The sequence below is a fragment of the Narcine bancroftii genome, chromosome 8 (assembly GCF_036971445.1).
Source record: "Narcine bancroftii isolate sNarBan1 chromosome 8, sNarBan1.hap1, whole genome shotgun sequence".
In the NCBI taxonomy this organism is placed as follows: Eukaryota; Metazoa; Chordata; class Chondrichthyes; order Torpediniformes; family Narcinidae; genus Narcine; species Narcine bancroftii.
The window spans coordinates 108618806-108634989 of record NC_091476.1 but is presented as its reverse complement, the minus strand read 5'-3'; the positions used below and the strand labels follow the sequence as shown (position 1 = coordinate 108634989).

At 39.2% G+C, this 16184-nt stretch overlaps 1 protein-coding gene across 6 annotated transcripts in view; it reads right to left on the bottom strand.

Moving 5' to 3' along the window:
• The window catches only part of gkup (glucuronokinase with putative uridyl pyrophosphorylase), a 66423-nt gene that overhangs the window by 1569 nt on the left and 48670 nt on the right, over positions 1 to 16184 (bottom strand). For 3 of the 6 annotated variants that reach the window (XM_069894798.1, XM_069894797.1, XM_069894803.1), the window contains 4 exons: positions 9509 to 9569; positions 4511 to 4624; positions 3972 to 4029; positions 3269 to 3337 (listed from right to left, as the gene is read on the bottom strand). In XM_069894798.1, coding sequence (XP_069750899.1) covers positions 3269 to 3337; positions 3972 to 4029; positions 4511 to 4624; positions 9509 to 9569 — 302 coding nt within the window. The remainder of the gene's footprint in view (positions 1 to 3268; positions 3338 to 3971; positions 4030 to 4510; positions 4625 to 9508; positions 9570 to 16184) is intronic. The other 3 variants (XM_069894800.1, XM_069894799.1, XM_069894802.1) reach the window with 3 other exon arrangements.

The following is a 16184-nucleotide window of genomic DNA, read 5'->3' as shown; positions in this document are numbered from 1 at the left end:
CCCAACAGACAATTCTTCAATTTAGCCCAAAGTCAGAACAGGCATATGTGAATTACTAACTTTGAGTAACAAATTGAGGTGGCCATACAATAAAAGTATCAAATAAATTCTCTAAATGCTAATTATTTAATCCTCTGAGGACAAGTTTCCAGTCAGAGCTAAAAATGGAGCAATGAAAATAGGAGTCAAAATAGTAGAAACTGGGAAAAGATTTACTTAATTTAAATCGCAGAAGTGCTGAAGAAACTCAGTAGGCAGGTGCCTGAATAAAAAGGAAGGGTAGGATAAGGTAGCTCTCTGAATGGAGAGGAAAGGGGGTGGGGAGGTGGAGGAAAGGAGGGATAGGGAAAGAAAGAGAGATGGGGAGGGGCCTAACAGAAACCAAAGTAGTCGATGTTAATGCCATGTGGTTGGAGAGTGTCCAGATGGAATATAAGGTGTTGTTCCTCTGATTTGCGGGTAGCCTCAGTCTTGCAATACAAGATGCACATTGGTATGGGAATAGGGTGTGAAATTGAAATGGTTGGCCACTGAGAGAATCTGCTATTGCAGCAGACAGAGCAAAGTTGCTCAAAGAAATGATCTCCCAGTCCCTCCAGTGTAGATGAGGTCACAAACAGAGCTCCACATACAGTAGATAATCCATGCAGATTCATAAGTGAAATGTTGCTTCACTTGGAAGGATTGTTTTGGATCCCGAATGGTGTGGGCACAAGTGTAGCATTTCCTGCGGTCACAGAGATAGGTACGAAGGGTGCAATAAGTGGGAAGGGATGAGTCATTAACAGAGGGAATGGTCCCTGTGGAAGGTGGAGAGGGGTCGAGATGGGAAGATATGTCTGGTGGTGGGATCATGTTGTAGGTGGCAGAAGTTGTGGAACATAATATGGGGATGTGGGGTGGTAGATGAGGACAAGGGGAATCCCATCCATGGGGCAAGATTGGCCAAAGTTGATGTGCAATAAATAGAAGAAATGCAGGTCAAGGCTGAGTAGAAAAGAAGTAACTTTTTTTTAAAGAAGGAGGGTATCTCTGATGATCTAGAATGGAAGACCTCATCCTGGAAACAGTTGCCATGAACAAAATGAGAGAAAGAATAAAATCCTAACAGGGGACAGGGAGTAAAGGTAACTGTGGGAGTTGGTGGATTTGTAGAAAATTTCTGTATAGTTTGTCTCCCGAAATGGAGACAGAGACTGAGCAAGAGAAGGGAGAGTGTTGCCAGAGATGGACCAAGTGAATTGAAGATTGGAGTGAAAATTAGCAGCAAAGTGGATAAAGTTAACAAGTTCATCATGGGTGCAAGAGACAGCCCCAATATAGTCATCAATGTAGTAGAGGAAAAGTCTTGCCTATGCTGGCTTTCAGCATGGATTTCTCCACATACCCATCAAAAAGGCAAGTATAGCTGGGACTCATGTGGATATCCACAGCTACCCATTTGACTTGCAGAAAATAGGAAGAGTCAAAGGAGAAGTTATTGAGGGTAAGAACAATTTCTTCCAGGTGAAGGAGTTTGGTGGTGGAAGGAGTTTGGTTGAGTCTGCTGCTGAGAAAGAAACAAAGGGCTGTGAGATCTTCAGTTTATGGATGGAGGTGTATAGATAAAAATTAGATGGTTAAGTTCAGGGAACTGGAAGTTGCTGAAGTGAAGAAGGTCAAATGGGGTATTGTGGATGTAGGTTGGGAGGGACTAGACTGGGGGACAAAATGGAATCAAGGTAAGATGATCTCAGTGTGATAGTACACATTCTATCACCAATGTGTATATGTACAGATTGTAATGTACAATGACTGTGAGTAGTAGGTCTTAAAGGATTGCTCCTAGCCAGACCAGGTCATTCTGGACTGGTCGACCTACTTATGATACGCTCCAGTATTTTAGTTAATAAAGGCCTTGGTTTGGATCAACAAGTCTTTGGTTTTTTTGACGTGCTCTACAATCAGTGAGACAGCACACAAATACAATGGATCTACTGGGACAATTGTATTTGTGGATCTTGGGGAGGAGGTAGAATCAGGCAATGCAGGGTTGGGAAATAATGAGGTCAGAGGCCATAGGATGGAAATGAATGAAATTAATGAGGTCAAAGATGGTGTGTGAGATGTGGCTTGAGCTTCTTAGTGGAATCCCACTCATGAGTAGGTGTGTGAGAGCTGTCATGTAGCCTCGCCTAGGTAGAGGTCAGTGCAGCAGATTAAAATACTGCCAGCCTTGTCTGCAGGTTTAATACTGAAGTTGGGATTGGTGTGGAGAGTTTGTAGGGCAGAAAGTTCCCAGGGAATGAGATTAAAATAAGTGAGGGGAGTGTTGAAGTCGAGACTGTTAATGCTTCGGCAGCAGATGGAAATGTAAAGATTCAGAGTGGGCAGATGAGGTGTCCAAGAGGAGGAAGGAGGCTGAAGGTGGAATAAGGGGTTTCAGTAAAGGATGGAGAATACTGGTGCAAGAAATACACACTGGGCCAGACGATGAAGAAGAGTTTGGCATCATGGCATGTGCAGAACTCTTTGAGGTGTAGGTGAAGAGGTAATGAAGGATAGAGCATTCGTCTCTGAGATAGAAAGGTCAAAGGGGATAATAAAGACCAGGCACCGAGGTGGAGGGTTGGGGATTTCTTGGGGGGGGGAGGGAGAGTGGGAGGGGGAAAATGGAGGGTTTGGGAAGTCAGAGGGAGAGAAGTGTCAATAAATAAGGCTCATGGTGGAAGACACAGATGAGATCAGAAGAAAAGGGCAAGTCTGCTGGGGTCCATTCTGTCAAGACAACAAATCAGAAACATATTTTGAGGAATTTTGAAGGAGGAGTCATGTTTTGCCATTCCTTCTCAATGAATTGATTATTCTGCTGTGAGCTAAGCATTTATCTGTAAAGGCTTATCAACATAATTTTCAATGTACTTGGCCATTCAGCATCAATGTCAGTAGCTAGCAGAGCCATAAAATATTAAAATACAAATAGTGAAATGAAAGAGGCAACTTTAACATCTGCTGAGAAACCCGTAGGCAGCTGTGAGAACAATGGATATCCTAGAAATAATGGTCTCTAACGGGTATTAAACTGCATTGCATGTGCTTACTGATGGACAAATTTTGTCAATATTTGTCTCTGAACAAATGTCAATTTTTTGAAATTTTAAATCCAAAGCCGGAATGAAGGTGTGGCAAGAATTGCTGGCCTTTGGGGAGTGAGTTAGTACCAGCTATAATTTACTTGCTTAAAGTTATATTTTTGAATGCCAGTTCATAGTTCAAAATTAATTCTCACCTTCGTAGTTCAAAATTTTTGTTCACCAACTCAGAAAGTTCATGCCAATTCTTGGACTCCATGGCTATCCTGCTCAAATGGAATTAAAAATTCTTTTGACCACATACTGTGCAATGTTCTAAAAGCCATCATTTGACAGGTGCACCCAGTAAGCAGTAGATAATCATCTTCAGAAATTCTTGCTATGAGTTAATTAGTGATAGTATTTTATCCAGTGAAGCACATTCTGCTATTGTGTGTGTGATGGTTAATTTTTAAATTGACTAATTTTTAGATTTACTAAAACCCATTCATACGCACGCATGTGTGTGTGTGTAATATATATATACACACATACATACTGTACATAATAGTTTGGTTTATATAGGAATTTAGACTTTCAGCAAAATGGTTGACTCTTAATTGCCTTTTGAAATAGCTAAGCAAGCTTCTGTGCAAGAGATATTTCACAATTATGGTAACTATAAATGCTGCCCTTTCCAAGTTCATCCAAAGTGATCTAATCTAAATCTCATGCTCATTATAAAAGCATTGCACATTAATTATGCCATTTATTTTTCCAATACTAAGATTTCTTTGTTACCTCCCCATTCTTTTCTCCATTGATAGATCAAGAAGGAAATGGGCTATGAGGCACACAAAACTCCCATTTATAGTTCTATATGTTATAAATAAATTATAATTCTTTCCAAAGATTACTTACTTAGCCTGATCAGTGAGGTCTGCAAAGCTTTTCATGGCTGCAACAACGTCAGAATCACCTTAAAAATAAAACAAGTTTAGCATTAATTGTAATTCATAGGCATGTGGCAGCCAGGAATTGCGGATAACGGGCCAGCACATCGCACGTGGACAGAGATCGCTAAAGCGACTCCCAGGACAACTAACCAGTGGGGGTAGAAGCTGGGGCAGCATCAGACCAACAGCCCTAAAATGGCATTGGTCAAGATGCCCAGCTGACTCAGCAGAAACAGGCTGGGGAAGAAGGGCATTCATATGTATGGATGTTCCCACCCGCTATTGTTATTCATATGGCTGACTCAGTCAATCAGCAAAAACTGCGGGAACTTGAACAGTATAAAAGCAGCCTTTCCATCCCTAATAAAGTGAGCTTAACCTGCCATACAGTTTGTGTGTGTTTCTTTGTAGCAGTCGCTACAGGCAAATATATGTCATGGTAAAGATAACACAACAACAAGAAGATAAGTTACTGGTCATCTTTTGTTAACACTCTCTACTAACCATTAAGCCATCTTTGTCGTACATTACTGTGAATCTTCCCAGAATCACTTGGATCTCCCATGTAAGCAAGCCAGAATTTAGGTGCACAGCTTACATCCATATTAACATAACTTCCTGTAAGATAAAACATACCTAACACATCAATTGGCACAAAACCTCACCCAACCATTGATCTCCACCATTACTAGAAGTTTGGATGCCCAAAGACCAAATTTTTCTCTATCATACATCAACCATATAAATAACAATTCTTTCACCATCTTTAGGTCAAAACTGAACATAGTCAGATCACCAAATTTTAACAATTTAAAACAACATTTCACTCCCACTTTCCTTGGTAATAATCCTTGTTAACTGTCCCCATGATTACTGGAATTGTGAAGGGAGAATGGAATTCTTTTTTGGTGAAAGGTCTGTTTTACTGCTGATTAAGTGCAGCCTTCTACTCGTCTGCATATGTACAAATTCACCTAGTGGTAATGAGTTGCGCACTTCCCAGTTCACATTGAGGAGGTGGTTATATTGCACATACAAAGTACAGAGAATTGCAGCTGGCATATGAACAAGAGAGATAGCTCAGATATTTTGGTATATTTAACACAGCCTTTGCAATCCTTGGGGAACTTACATAAATAATTGGAGCAGTATGGCGAGGTATCGGGATATAAAATTAATTGGGGAAAAAAGTGAAATTATGCCTTTAGCTGAAATGGATTATTCGCTATGTAGACAGGTGATGAAGTTTAAATGGCCTGATCAGATTAAGTATTTAGGTATTATAATTGATATTAATTATAATCATTTATTACTTACCTTTATTATCTAAAATTAAGTATGATTTGAATTGGTGGAAGGATTTACCTATAACGTTAATAGGACAGGTTAATTGTATTAAAATGAATATCTTTCCCCGACTTCAATATCTTTTTGAGTAGATTTTTCCCATGCCCTTTTATAAATTGTGTGCATGTTTTATTAAGTTGTCCATGCATTATCCCACACTCTTTTATACATTGTGCACGTATGTTTTATTAAATTGTCCGTGTATTTTCCCCACACTCCTTTATACATTGTGCATGTATGTTTTATTAAATTGCGAGCAACTTTTCCTACATTGTGCCTACATTGTGCACGTATGTGCTTTATTCCCACTACGATTTTCCCACGCTCTTCTATTAATTGTTGTGCATTAATAAAAGTAATATTTGATAGCAAACTCTTGTGTCCAGACTCATCTTTCATGGACCTCACACTTTCTCAACACAACAATCACAGTGTTACTGTCAGCATTACTCACCATTTTCACCCTAATTTCAACCAGACATATTAAACCAGGAGGAATATTTTTGATTGATTTTTTTTTAAAAACAAGTGGGTCCAACATCCTGTCAAAAGCCACTTTCAGCTGGCCACAGTACCTGACGGTAAAGCCGCACATTGTACTCCTGTGCAGCTGTTGGGTGGCCACATGAAACTGGAGTACCCGGCCAGGAGGTCTACTTACCTAACCCTTCTCCAGTAGGTGTAATATCCTGCTCTGTGTATCCCCCGTGGCAGCTGAAAGCAGCTGGGCTGCTGGGGGCAGGCTGATGATGTCGTGGTGACGTCGTTAGCCATCAACTCTGGGTTTCCGTGGTTGGTTTGGTTTTTTTAAAATACACAGCACCAGCAGCACGAGTCAGGTGGGCAAGGGGGGACACCGGCAGTGCGAGTCGGGCGGGCGAGGGGGGAGACCGGCAGCATGAATCAGGCGGGCATGGGGGGAGAAACTGGCAGTGCAAGTCAGGTGGGTGAGGGGGAGGCACTGGAAGCTCGATTCAGATGGACAAGGGGGAGAGACCAGCAGCGTGAGTCGGGTGGGTGACAGGGGAGAGACCGGGAGTGCGAGTCGGGCGGGTGAGGGGAGGCACCGGCAGCTCGATTCAGGTGGGCGAGGGGGAGAGACAAGTAGCGTGAGTAGGGAGGGCGAGGGGGGAGAGATAGGCAGCGCGACTTGGGCGGATTCCACTGTCCGAACTTATTGCAGCAGCGATGCCGTAATGTACATCTCGTACAATGGGTTGATAAGTGTGCAATATACTTTAGGAAATATTTGTTTTACTGTCAGGGTTGTTCTTTTTTTTTATTGCGCTGTCAGGGGTACGATCAACATTCCAATTATTCAAATGAAAATTGATTGGGAACCTGAGTGATGCAGGGTGAAATTCATTTGTACAGCTGCAAATAAAAAATGCGCTAGATGCAAACTAAAAATATACCATTAATTTGTTATTTTTTGGCTGAGCTCTGAGACATTTTTGTGTCTTGATATTGTTTGTCAGTCATGCCATGACACGCTGCAAATGACGTCAAGCAGCGTGGGCAGGACTAGGTCAAAGTCCTGAGGAGCCAGCATTCGCTAGTAGATGGCTACCCATCAGCTGGCACGTTCAAGTGACAGAAAGGCGTCCTCTCCGTGGCCACCTGAACGTGCCAGCTGCACTTCCCCCAACTGCGATGTCCGGCACATGATCTTCTGTGGAACACCTGAAAGTGCCTAAATACAATGTTATATGTGACATTAGAGACTGATGCTGTTAAGTTACACATCCTACCACTTTTGTTCGCGGAATGCCGTTATGCTGTAATTAATGACGGACTGATATGGAGATTTGCAAGTTTTGGTCGCTCCAGTGTGAACGACCAATGCCAGGATATTGGAGGCTCTTCATAATGTTTCAGGTGTGAACCCCTTATCAAGATCCTTTTATCAAGTCTTAATAAAGGGTTCACACCCGAAAAGTTGACTGACCATTTCTATTTATGGATATTGTCTGACCTGTTCAGTTCTTACAGCAATTCTTGGAATGTCGAGATTCCAACATTGCTGCTTTTGTGTTTCCCTATGCATATATTAGAGGTAAGGTGGCTGAGGGTTGTGAAAAAATGGAGCTTGCTTATCTTCATGTAGATCAAATGTTTCAACTAAATAGGCTCAGAAGTTCCTGGAGTCTGACCTACAAATTGCATAACAGCAGAAATTCTTCTTTTCATGGAGAACAAGGTTTGGCAGTGAGCACCAAGTCACACAGAATGTCTTCAAGCAACAATTATACCATTATTTTGGGGTAGGCTAGAAATCAATTTGTACAAGAAATATCAATCCAAAGGGTTGGAGAACTATCTTTTGGATTTTCTGCTTCCCCCACCATCTTGACAATTGTCCTGGATATTTTTTTGTTCTTTTCGTGCTTCTTCCACAGAATGAAACATGATTGGTGGAGTAAATATATAGCCCCTTTTACACTTGCATCCCACTAAATTGGCCATTCAATGTCCTGGGAAAGGAATGGGGTTTGGGTTTTCACATTGGACCACTCCTAACTGGGACATTGAATGCTTTCACACTTGCAAGGAGCCATCCCCAGGGTTAAGACTTGTTCTACCTTCTACCAGTGACATCATGATACCCTAAATCCTGATCAATGTATTATGATCTTATATTTGAACAAAATTAATCAAGACTAATTATAACATAATTAAGCTTTATGTACAGCACAGTATAAGCCCTTCAGCCCCTTTTGTTGTTATGCTGTCCTATAGCATCTTTATAAGGGACCGTGAGAAAGTGCTAGCAATAAATAGCAATAGCGGGCAATTTTTAAACAGCTTGGGAAAGTTGGTAGCGCTATAGCGCACAGTTTATAAAGACTGTGGGGAAAAAGGTACCAACTTTCCCACGCTGTATAAATTGTGCGCTATAGTGCCACCAACTTTCCCATGTTGTTTAAAAATTGTCCACTATTGCTATTTATTTACTCTCTGCGACTTGCCCACGGCAAAATTTGCACCTTCATTTTAAACTCTTCTTCCTTCATGTTTCTGCACTCAAGCAAAAACTTGGGTCATTTCAATTGCACAATGCAATTACCTGTTTCACACTTGCCTGATTGCAACGCCGGTGTCTGCAGACGCCGTGGATTATACCACGGGTCGAGACCGTCTATCCCCGGCATGAGATTACGTCATCTGACGCCGGCATTGAGCTGATTTTGCTTTCACACTAGACACTTAAGGCCGAATGGAAATTAATTCCTGGGATCACTTGCAAATCTGAAAGGGGCTGATGTGATAAACCATTAAAACCATATGGGGACAGGATGGTCATCTTGAGGGAAGTTCTTTTCTGTCTCTGGGTTTCTTATGGTCATATTCAAATGAGCTGAAGAACCCTAGAAAATCCTAAAACTTTAAGCTACATTCTATTTTTTAAACTTTGTTGATGACAACTGTCTAACTGATCATCTATGTTGAACATTTATGACTTCTAATGAATATAAGACAGCAACTGAATGATGCAGATGTTTCTAATGCTTCCCTATAATCAATCCCAAAATTTATAACCCTTTCCACAAATCTAATACAAGATAATAAGCATATAGCTTCTACAGCTTCAACAGAGAAAGGGGATAGGACTGGACCAGCAAACTGCATGTTGAAACTGATGGTTTGCAAACAGAACAAGTATTTGCTGATCTGTCTTTATGGCAGAGGCAGGTTCAATGAAAATAATTAAGGAACTGGCAGGAGCAACTGGATTTAGAAGTTATCAATATATAAAGCTGCACATTAAATAAACCTGATTTAGAGGTCATGAATATAGTCAATAATATATTCAGTACAGAATTTTAAAACAAATTTCTTTACCTGGTATTTGGCTGGAATGTGGAACAACATTGGAGGGAGAGGTTGAGATAAGTAGCTGGAATTAAATTAAATGAAAATAGGACAAGCATTTGGACTAAAGGGTTTGGAAAGTATATTGATGGAATGAATAGTAGCTAGTTCATGTGGAGCATACCAGCACACTCTAATGAGCCAACAGTCAATTCTAGGCTGTAAATATTTAGTAAAATAGAAAACTTCTCTGCTCAATACAGCTTTCTCAAAGTTAAGAATAATTGCAGCCTAAATAGGAGCTTCCTCACTTATCAAACGTTAGGCAGGCAAATCTCTTACCATAACCTTGCTTCTCCATGAGTTCTTTGCTGAAATCCATGTAAACAAGACCCTCATAAACCTGTTTTTTTTAAAAAAAACTTTGAATTTTGAGCCAACATGTCAGAAATGTTAACCAATTCATAGAGTCCAACCATGTGTAAGCTTAGCTAAAACAGATTACTCTGAACCACAGTGCCTCATATGATTAAATACATGAATGGTTTTGCATAATGAAAAATCAACCATTGAAAGAGACAGGAAATTCTTACACTTCCTTTATTTGTAACCGATTGATTATTTTATGGTAGTGTCAGTTGCGGTTAGGACTGCTTTCACAATGAAACATTGACTTAAAATCGGATTGGGTAGTAATTATGTAGACAGAATAGGGATCTGTGTGGCTGCAGAGACTACAGGAGCACTGGAGATGAATCCAAAGACATCAGTGACTCTGAAAGGATTCTCTTTGGCTTCTCTTTCTCTGACTGTAAAGGGTATTTCTGCTCATGGCAAATCGGTCTGCCTTATGACAGACTAAATTCAATTTTGTGTAATATTACATCTGTTTTTATTACATGTCCTGCTTTTTGTGGGCAGTTTTCTGTGGATGCTAATACTGCAACTATTTTGAAATACATTGCTCATTTACATTGCAAGTTCAATAATGCATATAGACAACACTTTCCAAGTTCTAGTATTTTCCAATTTCAAAACATATCATCTTCAAGGAAACGTGAGGACAATATTCCAAATTACTATCTTATTAATCCAATAAACCAAAATTTGTGGATGTAGCTTTAAGTAGCTTTAATTCATTGATAAAACAGATAAACATTTTGAATAACTTCACAATCAGACTTTCATAACAATGAATAAGCAAAGCATTCAGCTATATTTAAAGACATAACGATATTCAACTTCAAAGAGAGTTACAAGAAGAAATAAGATGAAATTACGAATTCAAAGTAAATTATCTTGAGCTTACATTCCCTTCATAGTTCATCGAAGAATAAGATGCAAGCTCTTAGTCTGCCCAGACATTACACATATTATGTCAGTCACTATGGTAACACTACAAACAATACTTTCCCTTAAAGAGATAGGCACAAAATTAACTAAAAATCAAAACCACAAGGTCATGATATTGTGGCAATTAGTGAGACCTGGCTACAGGAGGGGCAGGACTGGCAACTTAATATTCTAGGATACATTTGTTTTAGATGTGATAGAGCAGGGGGTAAAAAAGGGGGAGGAGTTGCTCTGCTTGTTAAGGAGGCCATTACTGCCGTGAGGTGGCAGGATGGTCTGGAGGGATCGTCCAGTGAGGCTGTTTGGGTGGAATTGAGGGGTGAAGGAGGCATGAGGGTGCTAATAGGGGTGTATTACAGACCACCAAATGGGCCAATAAAATTAGAGGAACAAATTTGTAGGGAGATAACGTATATGTGTGAGAATCATAAGGTAGTGATCATGGGAGATTTTAACTTCCCTCACATTGATTGGGATACCCATACAGTTAGAGGGCTGGATGGGCTAGAGTTCGTTAAATGTGTTCAAGATCGTTTTCTAAATCAATTAGTAGAAGAACCGACTCAGGACGATGTAATACTAGATCTCCTATGAGCTAGGTCAGGTACTGGACATTAATGTTGGAGAACAAATTGGGTCTAGTGATCATAACTCTGTTAGTTTTCGGGTAGTTTTAGGGAAGAGCAAGGAGGGGCCTAAAGTTGAGGTTCTGGATTGGAGAAGAGCAAATTTCGAAGGAATAAGAAGGGATTTGGGGAGTATTGAGTGGGACAGGATATTTTCAGGTAAGGATGTAAATGAAAAATGGAGGATATTCAAAAAATAAATTTTGAGGGTACAGAGTAGATATGTCCCAGTGAGATCAAAGGAAAGGATGGAAGTCATAGGGAGGTTTGTTTTTCGAGGAATTTGGTTAGGAGAAAAAGGGAGGTGTACAAGAGGTATAAAGAGCAGGGAGCTGAGAGTTTGAAGGAGGACTACAAGGAGTGTAGAAGGAATCTTAAGAAAGAAATTAGAATGGCCAAAAAAAGGCACAAAGAGACTTTGGCAGACAGAGTAAAAATAAATCCAAAGGGTTTCTATAGGTACATTAAAAGTAAAAGATTAGTGAGGGATAAAAATGGACCCCTTGTAGATAGCGAAGGTAGGCTGAGTGAGAAGTCAGAGGAAATGGGAGAAATTTTGAATGATTTCTTTGCCTCGGTATTCACTAGGGAAAAAAATGTTGAACCAGTTGAAGTAAAGAAAAATAGTGGGGAGGTCATGAAGCATATAAGGATAACCGAGGAGGTAGTGATGGCTGTGTTGAAAAAGATAAAGGTGGATAAATCTCTGACACCGGACAAAATATTCCAAAGGACATTCAGGGAGGCTTGTGGACAGATAGTGGGGCCATTAACAGAGATATTTAGGATGTCACTGGTCACGGGGGTAGTGCCAAAGGATTGGAGGGTGGCACATGTGGTTCTGCTGTTTAAGAAAGGGTCCAAATGTAAACCTGGGAATTATAGGCCCATGAGTCTGACGTCTGTGGTGGGTAAGTTGATGGAAAATGTTCTGAGGGATAGTATTTACAAATATTTGGAGGTACAGGGATTGATAGGGAGTAATCAGCATGGTTTTGTCAGGGGTAGATCATGCTTGACAAACCTGATTGAGTTTTTCGAGGGGGTTACAAAAAAGGTTGATGAAGGGAAAGCTGTGGATGTTGTCTATTTAGACTTTAGTAAAACTTTTGACAAAGTTCCCCACAGGAGGTTAGGAAAAAAGGTGGCGGAATTAAGTATAAATAAGGAGGTAGTGAAATGGATTCAGCAATAGTTGGATGGGAGGTGTCAAAGAGTAGTGGTAGAAAATTGTTTGTCCAATTGGAGGCCAGTGACTAATGGAGTTCCTCAGGGATCGGTCCTGGGTCCACTATTGTTTGTTATATATATTAACGATCTGGAAGTAGGGGTGGAGAATTGGATAAGCAAGTCTGTGGATGATACAAAGATTGGTGGTGTTGTGGACAGTGAGGAAGATTACCGTAAATTAAAAGGTGATTTAGGAAGGCTGGAGGTGTGGGTTGAGAAATGGCTGATGGAATTTAATACAGATAAGTGTGAGGTGTTACATTTTGGAAAGGCAAATCTAAATAGGTCATATGCATTAAATGATAGGCTATTGAGATGTGCAGAGCAACAAAGGGATTTAGGAGTGATGGTAAATAGTACCCTCAAGGCTGATACTCAGGTAGATGGTGTGGTGAAGAAGGCATTTGGAATGTTGGCCTTCATAAATCGGAGTATTGAATTCAAGAGTAGGGAGGTTATGATGAAATTGTACAAGGCATTGGTGAGGCCAAATTTGGAGTACTGTGTAGTTTTGGTCACCAAATTAGAGGAAAGATATAAACAAAATAGAGAAAGTGCAGAGAAGGTTCACGAGAATGTTGACAGGATTTCAAGGTTTGAGTTACAGGGAAAGGTTGTGCAGACTGGGACTTTTTTCTCTGGAGCGTAGAAGATTGAGAGGGGACTTGATAGAAGTGTTTAAGATTTTAAAAGGGTCAGACAGAGTAAACGTGGATAGGCTTTTTCAATTAAGAGTGGGGAGATTCAAACTAGAGGGCATGGTTTAAGATTGAAGGGGGAAAATTATAAGGGGAACATGAGAGGAAATTTCTTTGTGCAAAGGGTGGTAGGGATGTGGAATGAGCTTCCGGCAGACGTGGTTGAGGCGGGATCATTGGTTACATTTAAGGATAGACTGGATAGTTACATGGAGAGGTGAGGACTGGAGGGGTATGGACCGGGTGCTGGTCAGTGGGACTAGGAGGTTGGGGATTTGTTACGGCATGGACTAATAGGGCCGAACTGGCCTGTTCTGTGCTGTAAGTGGTTATATGGTTATAAGGTTTTAACCTTTACATTTCGGCCCCTAATTATTATTAAAGACATTAATGACTAATATATAATTACTATTACAGATACAAAAGTAAATATGGTAAGTATAAAATTAAAAATAAAAACTTTCTGCTTCTTGTAAAACACAGATGTTAGTAATAGGTTGATTTAAGTAATCAGTCTTGGTTTTAATCTGCACTTGACAAACGAAACCTGTCTGGAATTGTATTCATGATTTTCTCCAGCAACCAAGAATTTATTGGTGCAGAATCATCCATGATAATTTCAATGTTTCCACATACAAAATTGTGTTTAACTTTAGACCATTTTTGTCTTTCATGTAATAATGAAAGATATTCTTTAATCCATCTTTTCCAAAATAAATCCACAATAAACTGCTCTTGTTTCCATCTGCATTTTACATAAATATCTTCTTTGTGAAATTGACCCAGGGGCATTAAAGGTTTAGATTTAAGAAGTAAGAGATGATTCAGTACAAGTGTCTCGATGCCATTTGAATTGACAGAAAATTTAATTATTGGATGACTATTTAAAATAGCTTTGATTTTGCACAGTACTGTCTGAAGATTGTCATCATTGAGTATTTGATTATTCAAAATGGAATCAAGAATTTTCTTGATTGATCTAATCATTCTTTCCCACACACCTCCATGATGTAATCCTGTGGGTGGATCCAATTCATTTCTTTCTGAAGTAATGCATCATGAATTTGATGTTGATTCCAATTTTGAATTGCTTTTCATAACTCTAATTGAGCTCCTGTAAAGTTAGGACCATTTTCAGAACGTAATTCCATTATTTGATCATGTCTGGCGATAAAACATTGAAGAACATCGATAAAGCAATGACACTACTTCAATATGAATTGCTCTCATAGTCAAACAAGTAAAAATAGCTCCGTATCGTTTTTTAACACTTCTTCCTTACTTTACTTATAAAGGACGAAAATAATCAACTCCCGCGTATATAAATGGGGGTTCATCAGGTAAAACTCTCTCTTGTGGCATATCTCCCATTTGTTGTTGTCGAGGTTTAGCATTTGAACCTTTCTCAGCCTCATTAATTCTGTTAGTCACAAAGGTACGAAACCTCATGGTTTTGTTATTAATGTATTTAAGCACTGATGTCCTATCAGTCAAAAACATAGAATCTACTAACTCCATCTGTAATTCTCTTCTTAACGCAGCATCCATTTTGCTCGCCATAATAGCAGCAGTCAATTCCATTCGTGCTATGGTGATTGGTTTTAATGAGCCACTCTGCCTTTTCCCATTATAAATCCACAATGTATTCACTCTTGGTTATTTCTCAGTACTTAATAACTGACAGTACCAAAATCACCTTCGCTTGCATCAGCAAAATGGTGCAACTAAGCAAATAAGGCAATTCCAAAGTCTGCTGGTTTAAAAGTTAGAAAAATTTGAAGTCAAGAGACGTTTTAAGACTCTCAATCTAATTCATCCAATCTTGTGTGATGGAATCTGGTATAGATTCATCACATTCAAACTTTCTTCTGCACAATTCTTGCAGTGTTTTCTTGGCTATTAATTCTACTGGTACAAATATTCCCAGAGGATCATATATTGAGTTTACGATCAAAAGAATACGTCTTTTTCTCAAAGGCCTTTCTTTCAAAACAATTTTGAATTTGAAAACATCAGATTGAACACACCATGGCACCCCTCGAATTCCTTCAACAGGTAGAACATCACAATCCACATCAAGATGTTTTTATCTCCTTTGCTCTTTCTGCTTCAGGAATAACATCCAACACATCTCGACTGCTGCTAATCCATTGCCAGAGGAAGAAATCTCCTTTATTACAGATCTCTTTTAACTCATAATAAAGATTTATTGCTTCTTTTTCTGAAACCACTGAAGTAAAACAATCATCAACATAGACATTATTCCTATGGCTCTCCTTAGGAGAGTTGGCTGAAGGGGGGGGGGGTTCTTTTCTTTTTTTTCCTATACATAAAAAATAATGTTTATGGTTAATTATTGTATATGTCATATACTATTTGTTTTTTGAATGAATAAATAAAGTTTTAAAAAGAACATAGAAATTATTCCTGATGGTGTTTGTAGCTCGAGAACGAAGTTGCTCTTCATTATCTTCAGCACATTTCCTGAGAGCAAAATTTGCACAATTCGGTGATGAAGTAGCTCCAAATAAATGAACAGTCATTCTGTATTCAATCATATCTTTACTGTAATTGCCATTAGGCCACCATAACAATAGTAAAAAATCATGATCTACTGATGGTTCTTTCACTTGATGAAACATCGCTTCAACATCGGCAGCAATTACAATAGGCTCTTTACAAATTCTTATCAGAACACCTATTAAAGTATTGATTATGTCTGGACTTTGTAAAAGTTGAGAATTCAATGAAACTCCTTGAAATTATGCTCCACAATCAAATACTATGTGTAGTTTCTTCTTTTGTGGATGTATAACTCCATGATGAGGTAAATACCATTTTCTATTATCTTTACATTCTAAAATATCTTCTGATACCTTTTCCACATAACCCTTGGTTATCATGTCCAATATGGCATTGGTATATTCCAAATGAAAGGAAGAATTTCTCTTGAATTTTCTCTTCAAATTCTGCATACACTGTTCTGCAATTATTTTATTGTCTGGCATACAAATTTCTCTTTTATTCAAAGGTAATGCTATACAGTAATGACCATCAACATGTTTTATAGAATTTGAAACTAAATCCAGAAACTGTTTGTCCTCCTTTGAA